At 35.5% G+C, this 24,844-nt stretch overlaps 1 protein-coding gene across 5 annotated transcripts in view; it reads right to left on the bottom strand.

The window, feature by feature from the left end:
* The window catches only part of ANAPC10 (anaphase promoting complex subunit 10), a 147,355-nt gene that overhangs the window by 107,091 nt on the left and 15,420 nt on the right, over positions 1-24,844 (bottom strand). For all 5 annotated transcript variants that reach the window (XM_011957021.1, XM_011957012.1, XM_011957005.1 and 2 more), the window contains 2 exons: positions 21,874-21,964; positions 4,927-5,047 (listed from right to left, as the gene is read on the bottom strand). In XM_011957021.1, coding sequence (XP_011812411.1) covers positions 4,927-5,047; positions 21,874-21,964 — 212 coding nt within the window. The remainder of the gene's footprint in view (positions 1-4,926; positions 5,048-21,873; positions 21,965-24,844) is intronic.

Genomic DNA, 24,844 nt, shown 5'->3' with positions numbered 1-24,844 from the left:
CGATCTCCTGACCTCGTGATCCGCCTGTCTCGGCCTCCCAAAGTGCTGGGATTACAGGCTTGAGCCACCGCGCCCGGCCTACAATAATTTTTAAAAACAACAATAACTAGTTAGCAAATTGAAAAAGACTTTAAGTATCCTTGAATTTCAGCTAGAGATATTTTCTAAAATGCTATAATGGTCACATCTAAAATATAATGTTCTTTGGTCCACTGCTCTAAATGATAAAAAAAAAAAAAAAAAAATTATCTCACACATTTTCCCTTCTGAGAGCAAAAGAAAAGAACAACATTATATCAAAACATAATGCTAAAATGCAAAAGATTTAAGAATTTAAAAACTACCATCTTGATCTGAAAATTTCTCTTGAATAACATGAATTCATACACAAAAGTAACCCAACTGAGATGAGGCATTCTGCAAAGAAAGACAATGTAGACTCAGAAATGCTAAATTATCACTTCTATATGGAGACAATCTCTTGTGTAGAAGCAATAAATTGCAAACATCTTATAAAATGTTCTTAAATTGTTGGTTTTCAATTTATGTGGAATGGGATATTTTGAATACAAGAAAGTACAATGAGAAGCATAAATAATTTCAATTTTGTCATTAAACATATTCTATTTGGCCAAATTCAGTTTTAGTATCTTGTGACTACTTAGCAGAAAGTTCAATTTAAGTCCTCTGGTATAGCGGTTAAAATACACATTCTAGGGTATTAAAGGAAGGGTCTGATGCCTTTGTAGAGAGTTATCAATAGAAGTAACAAAGATCTAGATACAATACATGCTTCATAACTAAAATGAAGGAAAATAGGATAGAAAAGAATTTACTGCTAAATAAGGTAGCTATTAGCTTTTCTCATCTTAGACTATTTTTTCAGTTACTACTTCAAATCAACAATTACAAAAAATAAGCATTTCAAGTAAACAAATTCATAATTTCTAGTGGAAAAATAAAGGAAAATCTATTAAAACATTTCAATACACACTACACTACACCCTCCAGTGGGCAAGCATCCATGGAAAAATATAAAAAGATCTAGGTGGATTTTCTACTCAGTTAAATCAGTACTATAACTAATTAAATGATGACTCTAAAAATCTCATAAAAAATTCACACTATTTTAATTACTTGTTTTAGTATCTGAGTTAGAAGCAGCAAAGATTTTTTATATATATTTAGATATTGTGGTAGAATAACAGAAAAAATAAAATCATGATCTGCTTCATCTTTCCTTAAAAAACAAAGTGCTATCAGGCTCTTATCTAACTTAGAGAGAAAAAAAGGTAAACAGTATAAATCTCATACAAAGATGTATAATTAAAAGATAAAAGTACTCATATCACGAGCTGCAAAAGCTAGGCACTAATAATTTAAAGAAACATCCAAAAATTATGGTTCCTTAGTGAGAACTATTGCAGAAAAGTAGTATGTTCATTAAGTTTTCCAGGAAAACAACTCACATTATCACCTGGTAATATTTTGTATTACTGGTCTCATGAGGCTATGTGGTCACTAAACAGAAATATAAACACTTAGAAAAAATTAAGAGACTACCTATAAGAGCTCTTTTTCTATACGGCTAATGTTTCAGCACTTAGATGACATAATAGAAGCAAAGACTAGATTACAAGTATTTCACAAGGTCCAAATATCACTTAAAGTTTCTCCTGTTAACTTCTCAAAATCCTTATTTAATGTTGGTAAAATTTACAATAGAATACAAAACATCTTTAATACAAATACCTAGAAATTTCACATGAATATGTACACTTCCCAAAAATGCATCAAAGAGTTCTTGCATATATATTCTCTAGGAAAAACTAGTACAACTAAGATTACTTGAGGTCTTGAACTTATTACAAATAGGCTATGAAACTAGAAAATAAAGGACAACAGTGACATCTAGTGGATGTTTCAAATATATACCATGTATATCGAATCAAAACATTTTATTGCTAGTGTTTCACTTATCACAACTGCCTGAGGAGCTATATGATAAATCTTTAGTTATAAATCAAAAGAAGCCAACTCTACTTACAAAAGGCTTATCAATATGAATGATCCAATCATTTGATAACGTGACATTTTTAATAAAGTACAATTTAATATGTCAAGTCATCAGAGAATCAAACACTAATTAAATCTATCAGATAGGTGACTAAAAGAAGGGCTGTCAATTGGTCCAAAAATAAGAGGCCAGGTGCGGTGGCTCAAACCTGTAATCTCAGCACTTTGGAAGGCCGAGGTGGGTGGATCACTTGAAGTCAGGAGTTCAAGACCAGCCCGGCCAAGATGGCAAAACCCCGTCTCTACTAAAAGTACAAAGGAGGCTGAGGTAGGAGAATCACTTGAACCCGGGAGGCAGAGGTTTCAGTGAGCTGAGATCAGGCCATTGCACTCCAGCCTGGGTGACAGAGTAAGACTCTGTCAAAAAAAGGAAAAAAAATTGATTATGATTTTAAAAAAATTTTAAATATTCTGAATTTAAAAAGCACTGGGTGAACAGAAGAACTTAAGAAAACTACAAGCTGATTTATTTGTTAATCTATTCAAGCACAGGAAGTACAGATCAACCAGCATGGCCTGTCAGACAAAAGAAGAAATATTTTTAAATTAAAAGAAATCTATCTAATTTACAACAATTTTTCAAATTTTCAAAAGCTGAAATTAGTTTTCAAGAAAGGTTTCTTAAAAGTAAGGGTCAGGCATGTGGCTCATGCCTGTAATCCTAGCACTTTGGGAGGCCGAGAGAGGGAGATCACTTGAGGCCAGAGTTCTAGACCAGCCTGGCCAACACAGCAAAACTCTGTCTCTACTAAAAATAGAAAAAATTAGCTGGGCATGGTGGCACATTCCTGTAATCCCAGCTACTCAAGAGGCTGAGGTATGGGAATTGCTTGAACCTGGGAGGCAGAGGTTGCAGTGAGCCAAGATTATACCACTGCACTCCAGACTGGACAACAGAGTGATACTCCGTCTCAAAAAAAAAAAAAAAAAGTAAGTTAAGATAATTGTCTATAACAAGACCAAAAAGTTATCTCAAAGTAACAAACAACTTGAGTTCAGATGTCAGCAAGATGGCACTCCCATGTTCACTGCTGCATTATTCACAATAGCTAGGATACAGAATCAACCTAAGTATTCATCAATGAATGAATGAATGGGTAAATAAACTGTGGGGTATATATATATATATCCAATGGAATATTATACAGCCCTAAAGAGAAGGAAATCCTGTCATTTGCAGCAGCATGGACGGAACTGGAGAACACTATTGTTAAATGAAACAAGCCAGGCACAGAAAGATAGATACCACATGACCTTATTTATATATGGAATATTAAAAAGTTGAACTCAGAAGCAGAAGGAGAATGATAGTTTCTAGGGGCTATAATGGAAAGAGAGATTGGGAAGATGTTGGTCAAAGGGTACAAAATTTCAGTTAGATAGGAAGAATAAAATCAAGAGATCCAGTATATAACATAGTGACTACATTAATAAACAAAGTGTTATATTCTTGAAGACTGCTGAGAGTAGATTTTAAGAGTTCTCACCACAAAAAAGTGGTATGTGAAAGTAATGCATATGTTAACTAGCTTTATTTAGCCATTCTACAAAGTATACATATTTCAAAACATCATACTGTACATGATACATACAATTTTTATTTAATAATTTTTTTAAAAAACAATGAATATCTCAAAGGACAAAACAACAACAAAAACATCTTGGACAATATCCTCAACTGTTCTTATCTGTCAATACATATGCAGTACATGTCATTTGTATTAAGTATTTTATTACTAACTCCGATAAGAAATATAAATTTAGAGACACAATCTTAATATAAAAACTAAGTCAAATAAGAACCAAGACCACAAATTAACTGGAGGCCTTTCAAAGATCACAAGTGCTTCCCAAATCTCTCAGAACCACCAGATTTTAATGATTATTTGGGCTTAATGATTTTCTGACCCAAAAATGTCAACAGCCAGAGCTTGACAATTATGTAGTTCAAAGTTATTGAAAATACCTCTGAAATACTTCAGGACTAAAGCACTGTCCTAATAACTTCACGCAGGATAAATATATTGTGGTATACTCAAACAGTGAAATACAACTCAGAAGTAAAAAAGAATGAAGCAGTGACACATGCAACTACATGGATGAATCTCAAAAACCCTAGGCTGAGTGAAAGAAGCCTTACATAAAAGTTATATCCTGTATGACTCTGTTCATATGACATTGTAAAACAGGCAATATGGATCTATGATAAAAAAATCAATCAATCTATAAAATCAGTATAATAGTTCTTTCTGAGGGTAAGATAGAGATGAAGACTGGGAACAGATATGAGGGAATTATCTGGAATGGTGGAAATGTTCTATATTTTAACAGGAGTTGGGATTACATAAATGTATGCGTTTGTCAAAACTCACCAAACAATATACTTAAGATTATGCAAAATTGTGCATAAATTTTATCTTAAAAAATGAAAATTAAGCAAATGTTGATAAATCTACCAATATATCACACTGGTAATTGGGGTGAAATGGGCAAATACACGCAAATTATTTTTAAATGCACAAAAAAATTAGACGGACAGATTGTAATAAAGCAAATATAGCAAAATATTAACAACTGAAGAAATTAGGAGATGAGTATGTTGGGGTTCACTGTACAATTCTTTGAGATTTTCTGTAGGTCTGATAGTTTCAATAATAAAATATCATAGAAAAAATAAAGAGAACAATCAGAATTCAGAAGAAAATAAATTTTACACTCAAACATGTTTTCTCCAATATTTTCCTTTTATATATTAACATTTTAACCTATCTAATGTAATGTCAACTGTGACTATCTTCTAATGAGTAAAAGTTAAAGGATGACATATTTTCAAAAATTTGAAAGACATACCCGAATTTCTTGAAGGTTGTGAAAATTATTTCCTACTCTGACTGAGATCTTGCTTGGAGTATAGCTTTCATCAGATTTGTAGTCTGCATAAATACATAATGTCTTCACTGTTGTTTTTCTTCTAAAAGCAATAAAGTAAAAATAACATGCACTTCATCATATGAAAAGATTTCCAATGCATCTTATCTTCTGATTTCAAAAATCATAGTTTGCTAAAAGCAGTATTTGAATCAACATTTTCGTATCTTTTAATTTCAACAATAAAAATGAAAAATGTAAAAATATAGGTCCAGATAATATGTTTATTATACAGACATCTCCTATGTAGAATATGGTCAAGAGCCAGATGCAAGCAAAGAAGGATCAGTTAAGCCAAATTAGGTACGTTATCATGCAAACAAGCATTAAGGATTTTCATCCTCTTCATTTGTATTTTAGACAAAGAAATTATTTTCGTAAGTTTGGTTTCCTTTGCTAGGTACTTACTTCATTTCCTATATTAATACTTGCAAATAACTAGCTAAGTGAGGAACTGAGTCCAGCAAAGAGAAAACTACTTTTTAAAAAATAGAACAACCTAGTTTTAATGCAAGAAACATAATTTTGCTGTTGATTTTTTCTTTCTTCCTTTTGCTGTTGATTTTAAAACATACATATCCTCGGGAAAGAAGAAATATATAATAGAAAATGAACCTCAGAAAAAATGCAAGTGGCCAAAAAAAAACATGAAAATGTGTTCAACGTCTAATAAAGAAAGAGAAATTAAAACACACAGAGATATTAGTTTTATCATCATATTGGAAAATATTTAAATGACTGATAACACTCAAATGTAATTAGAAAAGGGTGCTTTCATCGCCAGTTAGTAGAAACACAACCTTTGACCCACTAATTCAAACTTCTGAGAATGCATTAAAATACAGTAACACAAACACTCAAAAACTGATGTCTAATGAAGGCTGGCCTTGGAGAAAAAATGGATGCAGAAAAATCTTGTCCTGTGATTAAATCACTAACAAATTAAAAACAGCCTAAATATCCATGGCAATAGGGAATTGGTTAAATAAGTTACATTATATCCATTCAACGAACTGCTACACAACTATTTAAAAAAATCATGTACATACATAGTTACAGTAGAAAAAAGAAGATTATAAAACAACATATGCAGAAGAATCACATTTAGGGGAAAACAACAATTTTTTAAAGGCATGTAAATCTATATTTGTATATAGAAAAAGACCTGGGTGGAATTACCCAAAAATGGTAAAATTGACTGTTTTCCTGGGATGGGACCATAGGAGATCTTTATTTTCTTCTTTACGATTTTTATATTTTCTGAACAATTTTTCAAAATGAGCATGTGCTATTTGGCCACCAGGAAAAAATATATATATATATCTAGGTGATCTTAAAAACTTACCCAAAAACCCATTAAGAAATCTATTTACATGTGGTTTAAAAGTTAAGTTCTAGTATAAACTGGCACTAACTTAGTAACAATGAGCTCCTTGAACAGAAGTAGTCTGTGTAAAAAGTCAGCCTATAAAAACAGCAGGGGCTCTGTAGCTCTTAGTGAGGAGACCAAACTTCTGCAGCCTAAGCTGTTCTTTAGAAAGCAATACGGAAAGTCAAAGACTTTTCCTCAGATCAAGAGGTAAAACACTAAATACCTAGGAACTGCTGACAGGATAAATACCATTACTAGGTTTTTAAAAGAGGCCAAAGGTATCAAATTGACATCTTTCTCTCTGCTGAGCCCGGAAGGAGACAGGAGAGGAAGCAAAGAAAGAAAGGAGATTTTTGAAGACCTTTTTCCTTGATGAGCCATAAGCAGGAAGTAAATGATCTTTCTTCTTATGAAGAGATCAAAGATCACGAAGATGGCTCTTAAGAACTTTTTTTTTAAGGAAGAAAAGAAAGGCAGATCTAAAGGATCAAGTTTTTTGCTCAGAATAATTACATTTCTAAATTGTGAAATTCAGGTACACTTATTCACTGCCTTCAAGATGATCAGGGCAAGGTTAGAAAAGCAAAGAATACTAAAAATACTAATGATAAGAAAACCAGTAACAGCAAAGAGCAAGTGAATATTTTGTGTCTGACCCAGAAGTAATGCTCTATACATATTGTCTCATTTATTTCTCAATGTTGTCAAATAGGAACTATTATTATCTCTGTTTTTCTGATTTAAAAAAAAAAAAAAACCATAACACTCAGGTTAGTAACTGGCTTAAGGTCAAAAAGCTAGTAGAAGGGCACAGTTGAAATTTAAAAATGTGTCTGTCTACCTCACATGATTTTAACCAAAACTTCCTTTTAATTAATTGTGCTTGGCTCATTCAATAGTCATTGATACAAGTTTACAGTAATAGGTAGGTGTCTGTAGTTCTTTAAATTTTATCTAAGCCATGAGTTATTATCGTAAGGTTCACATATCCACAGAAATCGTATGTATAATTTGCTATATAAATAGTTTCATTAAATTTGCATAGGAAACTGTGACCTCACCAAAAGTTTAAAACAATTAAAAGGTAGAGTAAAAAATTTTAAAACCATTGATCAATTTTATCTCATGATGAATTTTAAAAATAGTATTTCATGGAAAAGTATGCTATTTTTCAAATAGCAATGTATGTGATAACATGAAACGTACACACTATTACACACAGTGGCAGTAGCTAAAACTGCTCAAAACCATCAATATAATAATAATCACTCCATAGTGAATGTTCACTACATGCCAGGCATCATGCTATATTTGTAGCATAAGATATTACAAGAGCAGGGAAGGAAGAGGGCAATACTTCCCTATTTCTGAAGACGTAAGTAACACTCGTGGACGCTCTCTATCCCCTCATTCACTACACCCTTTCTCCTGAGAAAGAGCTTCTAGCAGGAACCAAACATTTGCTTTGTTCTTTCAGGCCACCAATTTAATAAAGGCACATGCTACCTGGTCTAGTGGTGTAACTGGATAGGTAAGACTGTTTAATTCTAGGGTTCAATAATAGGAAACACACTTGACTGAAGATATAATGCAGTTATATTTCTCAAACATCAGTTCTGTCCATTTTATAAAGTTGGTATTTTGGCCTCCTCCTGCTACCGCAGACACGAGCACCTACTGAATAATTTCTCATCAGGTTTGGAACCCATGAAATTCCGATGGAAGACATTAGTGACAGATATTCCTAGATGCCTAACCTAAAATCCCTTTATCCCCTCTTTCTTCATAACATCTGGCTAAAAGATCCAACTTCCCTTAAAGTTAGGTATAGCCATATGACTAAGTTATGGCCAGTAAGATTTAAACAAAATGATGGTGTGTACTTAAGAAGGTTTCTTTAAAAGAAAAACATGCCCCTTTTACCTTTTGCATCTACTCCTTCCTGCTGCCTGGGATATGGACATGATAGGTGGAATTCCAGTAGGCATCTTGAACCATAAGACAACCTTGAGGATAAAATCTACAAGCTAAGAATGAAGGAATGTAAAAAGAGAAGGCAACTGGGTCCACAAACACACTGTGAGGCTGCCATACCACTTCTGGACTGCCAGGCTCCTCTTACACAAAGAGGTAGAAGAAATAAATTTCCACCTTGTAGAAAACACCATTATCAAAAGCTCTGTTACTAGAAGTTCTGATTTCTAATTAATACAGCATTACTGTGTCTGTATTACACATGAAGAAACTGAGGTTCACATCAGGTTAAGCAAGTGGTCCTTGTTTACACATCTAGTAAACCATAGAGCCAGGACTTAATCCAGGTCTACGTGACAACATTATATAAGAGTAACTAATAAACCCTAAGGTACAAAACTTAAAGCTAAATGTATTTGATAGATGATAGCTTTACATTTAAAGTTAAATGTAAAAAACAAAATAGTTACAAAACATGTTTTTAAAATCATTCTTCTTAACATGCTAGATACATTATCAGGAGGTTGAGACAAAATAAACAGAGTCCACATAGTTGTTTAAATCAGAAGCAAATATTTATAAATAACTATATTCTTCCATATATGTTCCTGGTATAAAAGTGACAAATGCGGGCCGGGCGCAGTGGCGCACGCCTGTAATCCCAGCACTTTGGGAGGCGGAGGCAGGCAGATCATGAGGCCAAGAGATTGAGACCATCCTGGCCAACATGGTGAAACCCTGTCTCTACTAAAACTACAAAAATTAGCTGGGCATGGTGGTGGGCACCTGTAATCCCAGCTACTTGGGAGGCTGAGGCAGGAGAATCGCTTGACCCAGGAGGTGGAGGCTGCAGTGAGTCAAGATTGTGCTACTGCACTCCAGCCTGGTGACAAAGCAAGACTCCATCTCAAAAAAAAAAGTGAAAAATGTCCTCTATATCAATGTTAACAAGATGCTAAAATGAAAGTTTTCACTGAAGACTACAACAACAAAGACTATGTTTTGAAAGTATATATGAGACCAAATGCACAATTTTCAGCAGATACAGTCTTAAGAAAAAGTAAAATAAAATAAAACAAGAAAGTCTGAGATGTCTGCTCATGAAGGTTAACTGCTACATGATTTGCCTTCCCACTACAGACAATTAGAATACTGGAGAACATATCTGAAGCATCCACAGATGCTGAGCAACAGGCAACACAGGCCTCTAGGTCCTGAGAGAAAGGAAACACAAGAGGTGAGACCTACAAACAAGTAGGTTTTTGGCTGCAGGCAATTTCGGGACTGCAATGTGAAGAGGGAGAAGCCAAAGAGAATCTGGCAGTCTACTGAATTGATGAGGAAGGAGCTACACAAAGGAAAACTCCAGAAATATACATGGGGTCCCCTTCATTTTATGCCTGAACACAATATGAACATGCATACAGCAAAACTTCACAAGGATAGGCAAAGAACAAGCACTGGAGAAAGAACAATTACTGGAAAGCAGTAAGCTAAACAATTTCCAGTGGGCACAGAGGACTGTGAATCATTAAAGCTCCCAATAACCGAAGTGGAAAGTCCTCTTTAAATACCTAAGACATTCGTTTGCGATCCCATACGAGTCAAGTCTTAGTAATGAGGCTTATCTTGCCCAAGAGAAATGATCTTAAAGAGTAGTCTGGGGACCTGCGGAGGACCTCAAGACTCTTGCAGAGGATCAGCAAGGTCAGAACTATTTTCTTAATATTATTAAGATGTAATTTGCCTTTTTCAGAATCATTCTCTTATCAATATGTAGTAGAATTTTCCAGAGGCTATCTGACATGGGATGTTGTAAAAGATTTAATGAACAAGCAGAAATGAGACTCCAGCTATTTTTTTGTGAACCAAAAAGGTAAACCTTTTGGTTCACTTTTGTGAACCAAAAGTGTAAACAATCACACTCTTCTATTTTTTTTTGTTGTTGTGTATTTGGGAAGAGACAGTTATTTTTCATAAAATTGTTATTTATGTTGTTAACACATAATAGGTTAATTATTGTTTATTTTTAGTGAATAACTAAATAATTTAAAGTTCCTAATCTATAATTTCTAAAATAGTAAATAATGAGAGATATATATAAAGATTTCTGGAGTACTCAGTAAGAGTTTAAAGCAGTACTGAGACTAAAAAGTTTGAGAACTGCTGCTCTAAAGCAGGGCTTGGTAAGCTACAGCTTGCAGGCCAAATGTGGACCACCACCTATTTTTATAAACAAAATTTTATTGAAACCAAGTGGATACTCTGTCATATACACATTGTCTATGGGAGCTAACACTACAATGGCCAAGTTGAGCAACTGCAGCAGGACATATAAAGAAGACTTACAGCTTAACAACAAAAAGACAACCCAGTGTAAAAAGAGGGAAGCGACTTAAGTAGTCATTTCTCTAAAGAAGATACACAAATAACCAGGAAGCACATGAAAAAATGCTTGATATCACAAATCATTAGGGAAATGAAAATCAAAACTATAATGAGATAGACTCATTAGGATGACTATTATCAAATGTTGGCATGGATGTGGAGAAACTGGAACTTTTGTGCATTACCAGCGGGAAGGTAAAATGTACAGCTGCTGTGAAAAACAGTATAGAGGTGCCTCAAAAACTTAAACACAGAATTACCATATGATTCAGCAATTCCACTTCTGGATATATATCCAAAAGAAGTGAAATCTGGTACTTGAACAGATATTTGCACACCAATGTTCATAACAGTATTATTTACAACAGCCAAAAGGTAGAAACAACCCAATGTCTTCTGATAAATGAATGGATAAACAAAATGTGGCACAGCCATACAATGGAATATTATTCATTCTTAAAAAGGAATAAAATTCTGACACATGCTGCAACATGAATGAACCTTGAAAACATTAGGCTAAGTGAGATAAGTTAGACACCAAAGGACAAATACTGTATAATTCCATTTATATCAGGTCCCTAGAACAGTGAAATACATAGAGGCAAAAATAAAACACTGATTATCATGGGCTGGAGAGAAGAGGAAATTGGGTGGTTATGATTTAATGGGTTCCACAGAGGATGATGAAAAGTTCTGAAGATGGAGGTGGTAGTGGTTACACAACACTGTAAATATACTTAAGGCCACTGAACTGTACATTTAAAAATGGCTGGCTAGGCACAGTGGCTCATGCCTATAATCTCAACACTTTGGGAGGCTGAGGAGGGCAGAGCACCTGAGGTCAGGATTTTGAGACCAGCTGACCAACATGGAGAAACCCCGTCTGTACTAAAAATACAAAATTAGCCGGACGTGGAGGCGCATGCCTGTAATCTCAGCTACCTGGGAGGCTAAGGCAGGAGAATCGCTTGAACCCAGGAGGCGGAGGTTGCAGTGAGCCAAGATCATGCCATTGCACTCCAGACTGGGCAACAAGAGCAAAACTCTGTCTCAAAAAATAAAAATAAAAAGGCTATAACGGTAAATTTATATTAAATATTTTACTACAAATAAAAAAACTTTATTGTTTATTACTCACCATCTCAACAGAATAAATACTAAATAATTAAATATTGAATTTGATTATTCACCATCTCAACAGAATAAAGAAAAACCATATGATCCGTATGAATAGATACAGAAAAGGCATTTGAGAAAATCCCAAAATGTCTCAGGAAACTGGGAAAAGGGAACTTCATAACCTGATAACCTGAAGGGTTACCTTAGTTTCTTTCTAGAAAGGATGAATAATCCTCATCAGGAAGCTGGAGGTACTACCATGTGAAAAAGAAGATGATTAATATACCCTTAATAAGAGAACTGCAGATGAATCATCCATAGCATTAAGTGAATGTGGTGGCTGATTCTCTGAACTCGCAAAAGCATCCATAAGATAATAATCAGCTTTAAATATATAGCCAGGTACAGAGAACACCAATGCTATATCACCAAGACAGAACTGGCAATTACAGACTTTCCTTCTTTTCTGACCTCTTCTTCGTTCCCATACTAGCAGATCTAACAAATTCAGAAATGTGAAAGGACAAAAAACAAACAAAAAACAAACAAACAAAAAAATAGGCAGGGTAAGTGAAGCAAACTACACCCAACTTGCAACAGGTCCAAGTTTAGGGAGAGGAATAAACCTTAAAAGAAACTCTAAAGCAAGATTGAGGCTTTCAGTATTCACTAGAACTGAACACTTCTATTTCTAAAATATATTTTGCCATTTGAAATAAACAGAAAACGGGGTATGTTACCAAAATATGTGCTATATGCTCCCCACCAATTCCTCATCCAGAGCAGAGAAAGAGCTTGTTCTAATTTAAAAAGACAATGAGATATAAAGTAATGTTACTTTATATATGTTACAATATATGTTCACCTTAACAGATCAGTAATACATATAAATTATTTCTAAAACCTACATGCTCAACTAGCTGAGAAACTGCTACATAAATCAAGAGTTGCTTATCTTCTATGTGAAGAAAAAAAATCTAAGAAACCAAATAGTTTGTTTAACAAAATATAAACTCCAAATTGAACCTCTTTCAAACTTGTTTGTAATACAATTTTTTTCAATAAAGTTCATGAAAACATGGATGAAGATCAAATGGAAGAAAGCTGAATACTGAATTTATATAATAAAGGTAGGAAAGTTAGTTCTCAAGCGCTAAAAAAATCTACCCAATCCTAAATCACAATCCTAAATTATACCAGATGGTTCAGTCACAATCTTTGACAATAAATATTTAACATTTCCTTGTGGTGTTCATAATTCAATATGTAGGTGACCAGGAAAGTCCAATGAATATCTAGTTGAGTCTAATGATTTATAATGTATTCAGAAGTATTAATATACTGTGATTAAGCCTAGCATCTATTATGTATCTTTTTTTTTTTTTTTTAGGAGACAGGGTCTCGCTCTGTCACCCAGGCTGGAGAGCAGTGGCATGATAAAAGCTCACTGCAGCTTCAAACTCTTGGCTCAAGTGATCCATGACAGCTTCCTGAGTAGCTGAAACTACTACAGGTGTGTACCACCACACCCAAGTACTTTTTCAAATTTTTTGTAGAAACAGAATCTTGCTCTATCTCCTAGGCTAGTTTTGAACTTCTGGCTTTAAACAATCCTCCTACCTCAGCCTCCCAAAGTGTTGGGATCACAGGCGTGAGCCACTGCATCTAACCTATTATTTTTTAAATGACATCAGCACTTTAATTTTTCCATTTGTTCTACTTTTAAAAATAAGGGGAAAATGCAATAAAGTATTCTATAATTGCACAAATGCTTTTTTACAAAGATACCTAAGCTGCTGAAACTCTAGTGCTACCAGGCAATAGGTCCTGTTGTTCACCTGTTACCTGATACTTTTCAAAAACCTAAAATTAATCCAAAGAGATGATCAAGCAAAAGTATAAATTTCACAAAATTATAAAGTGTAAAATTTTTCAACAGTGTAATTTGAGGGTAAATAAACTAATTTGTATGATTTGGCTTAAGCAATTTACACTCATACATACGTTGGTATTTAAGTATATATAGGATTTTATTAAATTTATAAAGTACTTTCTGTTCAAAGTGCTTTAAATGATAATGGAGTTTATTGCTATCAATGTTTTCATTCAACCCAGGTTTTAGGAAATACAGGTTTTTGAAAAATTTATAATTTATCTTTCATTATTAAACCATCAAAATTTCTCTTGAAAATGAAGCAAACCAGCATAACTTTTCGATATTTTCCTCAGCATTCTTCTATCCTTTTCTATTTCAATAAATTTCTTTGTGACACAGAAATCATTTTAATATAATTTAAAAATGTATAATTGTTATTACCATGACAAAAATATCAAGACTATATTTAATAAAATTTGTAGGAATTTTGATGAAGGCAGATCAAACAAAAGCACAAATTTTGCTTTGTTCTTACTCAGCTTAATATTTCAGTATTTATCAGCCAACAGTATTTTAAATCAGCAAACAAGTACATTAATCCATATAATCCATATTAAACTAAATTACTCCCCAATTTTCCTCTAAAAATTATTAACAAATTTTGAAATTCTTCCCAAGAGAATTAGCCCTTTACAAATAGAAAATAATTCACTTTATCTTTCATAAGAGCAAAAAGCTTCTCTATTTTCCATTTAAGCACAAAATTACACACTCAAAGAACATTTCATTTTATTATTATATTTTTTCCTTCCCCCTTAAGACTTTTTCCTTCTAACTGCCAAGAAAAATTACCTCTCTTTTTGAGGAGGGCAGAGGGCTTTTTCCCTTCATAATTTATGTAATAGGTAACAGTTTTTAATATATTCTATTCAAATTTTTATGAAGATTATTTCTTTGTAATTTCTGCACGGCTGACACAACAGGAGATTCCTCCAAAGAAAAATCATGAACTATGAAAATGTTCCAAATTAGATTTTCCATGTATAGGCCCTGTGATACTTAATTGCTAGTGTGTCTATTCTTGAATTTGGAAATACTTCATACTTTAAATCATGTTCATATTCTAACATTTAAAGCTATTTCACAAAAAAAAGTATGTTAAACTTTCAGTAAGTGAAGCATAATGTATTTTAATTACACCTAATCAGAACCATTAGGACTAAACATGAGCTGAGAGGATCACATATCTAACTATCATTTATTCCAATAAATACCCAGGTTCAAAATTTTTCTGACAGGTAACAACTATTACTATCAAGCAGATAAATTATCTTTGATCAGTTCCAATTTTTAAAAGTTTTCTTTATACTAAGCCATAACTGGTCTTTGTGTAGCTCTTACCTTTTGGATGAAGTTTTTTTCTTATGAGGTGACACATACAAAAAATCTAATTCCTCCACAAAGTATAAATCCTTCAAATTATGGAAAGAAAGCTACCATGTCCCCCAAAGTTTTCGGCAGACCATACGTTCCAAATTTTTTTTTATTATGGTTTGGCTTCAATCCCCTATTCTGCCTACTCTCTTCTGAGCACATCCTAGACCTTCTTTATCAGTGTTAGCAAGGGAAGCTGACACGGAATACAACATACCAGGAGGTCTTCATAGATTCTATGCTTACTTTATTGCACCCCAAAATCATACTAGTTTTTTTAGCAATCACATCACACTGTTAACTGAAACTAAACTCATTGTCAACTAAAACTACTTAAATATCTTTCACACTTCTGGCTTTGTCCTCCTTTCCCATCTTGAGTTTACACTCTTCAAAAGGAAGGAGGAGAAGTGGATTAAATATAGAACTATAACTTTATAATACATTTATTATTTACTATAAAGAGACTAGTACTTAACTGTCATTTTAATTTTAGCAACCATCTTAAGAAATAAAACTTTTATTTAAGCCGGGCGCGGTGGCCTGTAATCCCAGCACTTTGGGAGGCTGAGACGGGCAGATCACGAGGTCAGGAGATCGAGACCATCATGGCTAACACGGTGAAACCCCGTCTCTACTAAAAAATACAAAAAACTAGCCGGGCGAGGTGGCGGGCGCCTGTAGTCCCAGCTACTCAGGAGGCTGAGGCAGGAGAATGACGTGAACCCGGGAGACAGAGCTTGCAGTGAGCTGAGATCCGGCCACTGCACTCCAGCCTGGGCCACAGAGCGAGACTCCGTCTCAAAAAAAAAAAAAAACTTTTATTTAAAAAGAACCTCAGGGTTGATCAGAGCCAAGGTGGCCAACTAGATGCGGCCAGGAAGAGCTTCATTCACCAAGAGACCAGACCATCAAGAACACAGGCATACTCTGAGCAGACTGTCGGAAGGAAGGCACTGAGAGTGGACAGAGGGAGGACCAAGCAGACCCTGGGCTGAAAGGGCAGTAAGCTAGGAACCCTGAATGGGGTTGCTGAGCACCAGGACTCATTTCTGGCCCTGAGGAGCTCCTGGGGAAGGAATTAATTAAATAGGCATGGAGTAGTCCACTCTCACTATGTATCCCCAGAATTCTAGCTGCAGGAGGCCGCACAACCCCCACGGGCATCTGAAACAGCAGGGAGTGCTGCTTGGGAGAGTTAGCAGGCACAGGACCCCAGCCTGTGTGGAGCCCAGAGGGTTGCGCATGGGAATGGCTGCAGTGGAGCACAGCCAGGGATGCCTGTCCCCTAAGGATTGCCATGTACCTCTAGGTAGCTTTGGCCTTTGTTGACTGTTGGACCTGGACAAGATAGGGCTATCTTACCCATGGAATGGGGCCAGTCTGATCTGAGCAACACCTTATCTGCCAGTCTCTCCCAGGGTCCCTGCTTGGCCATGTCTGATTGCAGCACAGCCTCAGATGACCTACTGGGGTGCTTCCCAGCGGCCACTGCCACAGTTTTTTCACCAACAGACCCCACCTAACTATCAGAAAGCTTTTGCAGATGGGCTGCTGCCAGAATACGTCTGCCCACAGACTTCCCCTGACTGCTTTGATTGCACCCCTCATTGGAGTGTTGTTGCCAGCAGACTGGGAACATCGTGGCCCCTCCAGTACAGCAGTTGCTTAAGTTGAAGGGCCAGAGAACAAGGTTTTGGGTCTGGTCAAAGGCCCTCTGGATTACAGCATTCAACCCACAAGTGCTGAGCTGAGCCTTGGTATCCTGAAATCATCCAGAAATGGAGCCAGTCAACCAAACCCAACTTGCACCACCATCAAATCCTCCATGACATCAAAGAAGATAAAAGCAAAGAAGTCCCATCTAACAGACCACAACTTCAAAGATTAAAGGAACATTTTCCCACACAGATGAGAAAAAAACAGAGCAAGAATTGTGGCAAGTCTAAAAGACAGAGTGTCTTCTCACCTCTAAATGAGCACACTAGTTGCCCAGCAATGGTTCTTAACCAGATTGAAATGACAGAAATGACAGACATTTGGAATTCAGAATTCAGAATCTGGACGGCAATGAAGAACACCAAGATGCAGATGGAAGTTGAAACCCAATCCAAGGAATCTAAGGAATCCAGTAAAATGAATCAAGAGCTGAAACACGAAATAGCTATTTTCAGAAAGAACCAAACTAATCTGATAGAGCTGAAAAACTCACTACAAGGATTTCATTATACATTCAGAAGTGTTAACAGAAGAATGGACCAAGCTCAGGAAAGAATCTTAGAGCACAAAGACAGGTTCTTCAAATCAATTCAGTTAGACAAAAATTAAAAAGAATTTTTTAAAAATGAGCAAAACCTCGGAGAAATAAGAGATTATGTAAAGAGACCAAACCTACAACTCATTGGGGTCCCTGAAAGAGAGGGAGAAACAACAAGCAAATTGGAAAATATATTTGAAGTTATTGTCAATGAAAATTTCCCCAACCTCACTAAAGAGGTTAACATTTAAATTCAGGAAATTCAGAGAACCCCAGAGTACAGAAAAAGTTAGTATCAATCCTACTGAAATGATTGCAAAAAACTGAGAAGGAAGGACTCCTCCCTAACTCATTCTAAGGCCAGCATCACTCTGATACCAAAACCTGGCAGAGAGACCCAGTAAAAGAAGAAACCTCAGGCCAATATTCTCGATGAACATCAACACAAAAATCCTCAATAACATACTAGCAAACTCAATCCAGCAGCGCATCAAAAAAATGCTAATCCACCACAATCAAGGAGGCTTTATTCCTGGGATGTAAGACGGGCTCCACATATACAAATCAACAAATGTCGTTCATCACATAAACAGAACGAAAAACAAAAACCACATCGTCATCTCAAGAGATGCAGAAAAGGCTTTCAATAAAATTCAACATCTCTTCATGTTAAAAATCCTCAACAAACTAGGCATTGAAGGATCATAATTCAAAATAATAAGAGCCATCTATGACAAACCCACAGCCAACATCATACCAAGCAAAAACTGGAAGAAGCATTCCCCTTAAGAACCAGAACAAAACAAGGATGCCCACTCTCACCACTTCTATTCAACATAGTTCTAGAGGTCCTAGCCACAGCAATCAGGCAAGAGAAAAAATAAAAGGCATTCAAATAGGAAGAGAGGAAGTCAAACTATCTCTGTTTGCAGACAATGTAATTCTCTACCTAGAAAAGCCCATAGTCTCTGCCCAAAGACTCCTAGATCTGATGAACAACTTCAGAAAAGTTTCAGGATACAAAGTCAATATACAAAAATCAATAGCATTTCTATACACCAGTAACATTCAAGCTGAGTGCCAAATCAAGAACACAATTCCACTCAAAACAGCCACAAACAAGAATAAAATACCTGAGAATACAGCTAACCAAGGAAGCAAAAGATCTCTACAAGAATTACAAAACACTGCTGAAGGAAATCAGATATGACACAAACTAATGGAAAAATATCCCATGCTCATGGATAGGAAGAATCAATATTGTTTAAAAAACAAATGATCATAACTGCCCAAAGCAATTTACAGATTCAATGCTATTCCAATCAAACTACTGATAGTTTTCACAGAATTAGAGAACTATTCTAATATTCATATAGAATCAAAAAAGAGCCTCAATAGCCAAAGCAATACCAAGCAAAAAGAACAAAGCTGGAGGCATCACATTACTCAACTTCAAACTATACTTCAAAATAACAGTAGCCAAAAGAGCATGGTACTGGTACAAAAACAGACACAGAGACCAACGGAACAGTTTAGAGAACCCAGAAATAAAGCTGCATATCTACAGCTGATCTTCAACAAAGCTGGCAATAACAAGCAATGGGGAAGGAACTCCCTATTCAATAAACTGTACAGGGATAACTGGCTAGCCATATGCAGGAGATTGAAATTAGACCCCTCCCTTTCACTATACACAATAATCAAGATTTATAAAAGACCTAAATGTAAAACCAAAAACTATAAAGTCCCAGGTAGAAAACCTAGGAAATACCTAGAAACACCTAGAACATAGGACCTAATAAAGACTTCATGACAAAAACTCCAAAAGCAATTAAAACCAAAATGGAAATTGACAAGTGGGACCTAATTAAACTAAAGAGCTTCAGTACAGCAAAAGAAACTATTAACAGAGTAAACAGATAACCTACAGGATGGGAAAAAATATTTGCAAATTATGCATCTGACAAAAGTCTAATAACCAGAATCTATAAGGAACTCAAATTTACAAGAAAAAAGCAACTCTATTAAAAAATGGGCAAAGGACATGAACAGACATTCCTCAAAAGTATACATACAGCCAACAAGCATATGAAAAGATGGTCAACCTCACTAATCACTAGAGAAATACAAATCAAAACCACAACGAGATACCATTTCACACACCACTCGGAATGTTTACTATTAAAAAGTCAAAAAAAATAACAGATGCTGGTGAAGTTGTGAAAAAAAGGCAATGCTTATACACTGCTGGTGGGAATGTAAATTAGTTCAGCCATTGTGGAAAGCAGCTTGAAGATTTCTCAAAGAATTTAAAACATTAACTACTATTCGACCAAGCAATCCTATTACTGGTTATATACCCAAAGGGATTTAAATCATTTCACCATAAGACAAATAAACACACATGTTCACTGCAGCACTATTCACAATAGCAAAGACATGGAATCAACCTAGATGCCCATCAACAGTGGACTAGATAAAGAAAATATGGTACATGTACACCATGGAACATCACACAATCATAAAAAAGAACGAAATCATGTCCTTTGCAGCAGCATGGATGCAGCTGGAGGCTGGCATCCTAAGACAACACAGAAACAGAAAACCAAATATTGCATGTCCTCACTTATAAGTGGGAACTAAACATTGAATACATGGCTGGGTGCGGTGGCTCATGCCTGTAATCCCAGCACTTTGCGAGGCCGAGGCGGGTGGATCACCTGAGGCCGGGAGTTTGAGACCAGCCTGGCCAATATGGTGAAACCTTGTCTCTACTAAAAATACAAAAATTAGCCGGGCATGATGGCAGACACCTGTAATCCCAGCTACTTGGGAGGCTGAGGCAGGAGAATCGCTTGAACCTGGGAGGTGGAGGTTGCAGTGAGCAGAGATCGTGCCACTGCATTCCACCTGGGAAACAGAGTGAGAGTCCATCTCAAAAAAAAAAAAAAAACACACATTGAATACATACAGATACAAAATAGGGAACAATAGACATGGGTGCCTACTTGAGGTAAAGGAAAGGAAGAAGAGAGGACCTACCAGGTACTACGCTTACTACCCGCATGACGAAATAATTTGTATACCAAACCCCAGCAAAAGGCAATTTACCCATGTAACAAACCTGCACATGTACTCCCTTAACCGAAAATAGAAGTCAGAAGGAAAATGAATAAATCCTGTCTAACGTCTGCTTTTGTAAGATAAAATTTAATGAGAACAGCTAAATTATGTCATTTACGCACTGTGTAGGGCCGCCTTTGTGCTATAATACTGGAACTGAGCACTGGAGCTGCAAAACAGGTAAGATGGCCCACAAAGCCTAAAATATTCACTATCTGGCTTGCTGGAAATTTGCTGATTTGTACTCTAGGACAATAAAAACAAACAACTAAAAATACAATGCTATAGAACATTAAAATAGATGGTATAAGCCGGGTGCAGTGGCTCATGCCTGTAATCCCAGAACTTTGGGAAGCCAAGGCGGGTGGATCACAAGGTCAGGAGTTCGAGACCAGCCTGACCAAGATAGAGAAACCCCGTCTCTACTAAAAATACAAAATTAGCCGGGCGTGGTGGCACATGCCTGTAATCCCAGCTACTTGGAAGGCTGAGGCAGGAGAATCGCTTGAACCTGGGAGGCGGAGGTTGCGGTGAGCCGAGATCACGGCATTGTACTCCAGCCTGGGCAACAAAAGCAAAACTCCATCTCAAAAACAAAACAAAACAAAAAAGATGGTATAAATGGAACAAGATAGCCGAGTTAACTGGTTTCCAACTATGTCAATAAATTCAGCCAGGCCCAGTGGTTCATGCGTGGAACACCAGCATTTTGGGAGGCTGAGGTGGGAGAAATGCTTGAGGCCAGGAGTTCGAGACCAGCCTGGCCAACATAGTGGTCAACTGTCTCTATTTAAAATTTTAAAAATTTGATAATAAATACATTCAAAGCATTGACAAACAGTGGCTGTTTTCCTTTCCCCTCAAACAGCATTATCAAAAAGGAAAATGTCCTGAAAGGTTCTAAGTTAAATTTTTTTTTCCCCAAATAAAAGTAAAAATTTGAGAAGTTATATGAATACTCCACAGCTAAAAAACTTACAATCACCACTCAGGGTTTACTTAATATGATACATCAAGGCACTGTATTGGGCCACAAGCAAAACATATTTTATTGGAAGTACCTTCAAAAAATAAATTATATTGAAAAGTATATTTGAGAAATATCTACATAAAAGGAACTATGCAACATACCATAAGAAAATTCATAAAAAATAAACAGAGTAAATTTGAAATGCTAATGATCTAACCGAACAGAAAAATAATCTCTAAGACTTCAGAGTTTAAAAAGTATATTTCATTGTAATTTCTATCTTTAGTTTTTATGTAAATAAAATAGATTTCTTTGTCTATAACCAACACTAGGTGAAAAATTTGAAAATGTATTACCTGAATTGGATGTTCACTAAATGAGGCTGGGAACCATCTGATTGCCAGTAAGTTTCTAGATTGTCGTCTCGTAACTGATCCACTCCAAATCCTAAAAACACCAAAAGTGTCAATAAATGCCTGTGAAAAAGCAAGAACTATACATGAAAAATATAAAATTAACATATGTATTTGTCCAGAAATTTTGATAAACAGAACGGTCAGAAATATTAAATTTATTTTTTATTTTATTTCTTTTGTAGACAGGGTCTTGCTGTGTTGCCCAGGCTGGCCTTGAACCCCCAGCCTCAAGTGATCCTCCTGCCTTGGCCTCCCAAAGTGCAGGGATTACAGGCATAAGCCATAGCACCCAGCTGTGAAATTTAAATTAACCAGAATTCTTCTACCCTTTTATTCAGAGCTCAACTCTTAGAGAAATATCACTTGCATATACAAAGCCTATATTAGGATCGAGTTATTTTGTTGTCACCTTTTCAAAAAACATTTTCTAGGAGATATTTTTTTTTTTTTTGAGATGGAGTTTCACTCTTGTTGCCCAGGCTGGAATGCAATGGCACAATCTCGGCTCATCACAACCTCCACCTCCCAGGTTCAAGTGATTCTCCTGCCTCAGCCCGCCAAGTAGCTGGGATTACAGGCAAGTGTCACCATGGCCAACTAATTTCATATTTTTAGTAGAGAAGGCGTTTCTCCATGTTGGTCAGGTTGGTCTCGAACTCCCAACTTCAGGTGATCCACCCGCCTTAGCTTCCCAAAGTGCTGGGATTACAGGCGTCAGTCACCACGTACAGCCGGATATATTTTAAAGAATGTATGTATTCAAACTCAGTTTCTTATGCTTTTGCAAGCTGATAGTAAGAATGACTAAGCACAAAATCCTCAAAAATCAACACATTCTGGTAAGTTCAATATGCCATACTTACTGAGACAAGAAAAAGGATGACTTAGAAATATTTTCAAAAGGCATATATATTTTGAAACCAAATGTTTCTGATTAAAATTCTGATTACTCAAAATTAAATTTACCCAGAATTCCATATTCTCCAGCCATTCTAGATAAATGAAGTTGTACAATCCTGTGATTTTTCCTGATTAAAACCACAATAATTCATACTAATTCTAGAAATGAACCTGATTTAATTGTAAAATACATACTTTTCAATAAGAGAAATTAGTTTAATTTACATTTCAATTTTACACTAAGTAATATATTCATTATGGAACAAATACAAAAGGAACAGGACACAGTGAAAAGTCACTATCTACCATCTCATTCTCCTCTCCAAATATAATTAATGTTCTCAGTTTATTGCATGCCCTTCCACAGATACTATATGCATATACAAGCAGTCATATATGTATTCTTTTTATTCCCCTTTATTTACACAAATAATAGCATATAATAAATAGCTCTGTATGTTGGTGCCTTTTAATTTTACTTAACATATCTGGAGATTTTTTTCCATATGAATATTTATTCCATATCAATAAATTCATAATAATATCAAACACTGATATCACATTAACTATGTGCCAGGCACATTCTAAACATTTTATATATGTTAAATAATCTAATATTTATTAGCTCACATAACTCCACATAAATAGCTTCCATATTTTTTAAGGTTGTATAGTCCACCACTGTCTGGAAATATCATAATTATCTCACCACACCCCTGCAGAACATTTAGGTTGTTTCCAATGTTTTGCTTATATAAACAATACTGCAAAAAATACCTATCTGTCTATATTCTTTAAATATATGTTATTTCTAGAGAATAGATTTCTAGGAATAGAATCCTGGGTCATTTGAATCTTTAATTTGATAAATATTGCCAAATTGTCCTCCAAAACATTTCCTCACCAAAAATGTAAAAGAATATCTATTCCCTCTGAATGGCTACTAAAAGTTGATATGTTCTGAAATTAATATACTAGATTTTGATGACTTGGTATGATAAAAACTTTAAATATATATTTAATGTTTTTACATTGATTATATGTTGAAGTGATATTTTGAACATACTGAGAAAAATAGAATAACTGCACTTTTATAAAATTTTTTTAATGTGGTTGCTAGATAATTTTAAATTACATACGTGGTTTGTGTTACATTTCTGTTGGAAAGCACTGCTCTGCAACCATGCAAAAATGCAGTTAATCTTTTATTTTTTTTTGTTTTTTTTTGTTTTTGTTTTTGTTTTTTTGAGAATAAGCAAAAGGTGTTTATTTTGAGCTTGCTATAGTAAGGAAGTCAGACACCATCACTTGCATTTGCCAGAGATTCAGAAGCAGTCAGGAAAGTCTGAGTGATTTATGGTGGAAAAACTTATGCCCTGATTGCAGGTTGTTGGCATGAAGATGCTATAAGCTGGCTAACTGGAAGTGTGAATTTCTACATGATTGGTCAGATTTACTTTCTGTGTTTGGTCATAAACTGATAGTGGAGGCAAAAATTAGGAAAGTTGGCAGTTATTGACCAAATGCTGGCATATTTGACTGTTGTAAAGGTCATGATAGAAGCTGTTTAGTCTATAAGGGCACTAAGAGTTTAGAGGGTGTCTTAGCAGTTTGGCTGCTGTAACAAAAACACCATAGACTGGGTAAAGAACAGATGTTTCTATCTCACAACTCTGTAGGCTGGGAAGTACAAGATCAGTGTGCCAGCAGATTCCACATCTGGGGAGCGCCTGGTCCTTGGTTCATAGACAACCAATCTCTGACTGTGTCCTCACATGGCAAACATGCCAAGGGAGTTCTCTACGGTCCCTTTTTATAAGGGGACTAATGTCATTCATGAGAGCTCCACCCCCACGACTCCTGAAAGCCCCACCTACTAACAGCATCACATCGGGGGTCAGGATCCCAACATATGAATTTTGGGGAAACATAAACATTCAGTCAATAACATAAGGCAACAGAGAAATAGTGCCTGTGCATTTGTGGGACATTGACCTTCATGTCCAAAAAG

This window comes from Colobus angolensis, unplaced genomic scaffold, assembly GCF_000951035.1.
Source record: "Colobus angolensis palliatus isolate OR3802 unplaced genomic scaffold, Cang.pa_1.0 Scaffold111, whole genome shotgun sequence".
NCBI lineage: Eukaryota > Metazoa > Chordata > Mammalia > Primates > Cercopithecidae > Colobus > Colobus angolensis.
This window is presented reverse-complemented; position numbering and strand designations above follow the sequence as displayed.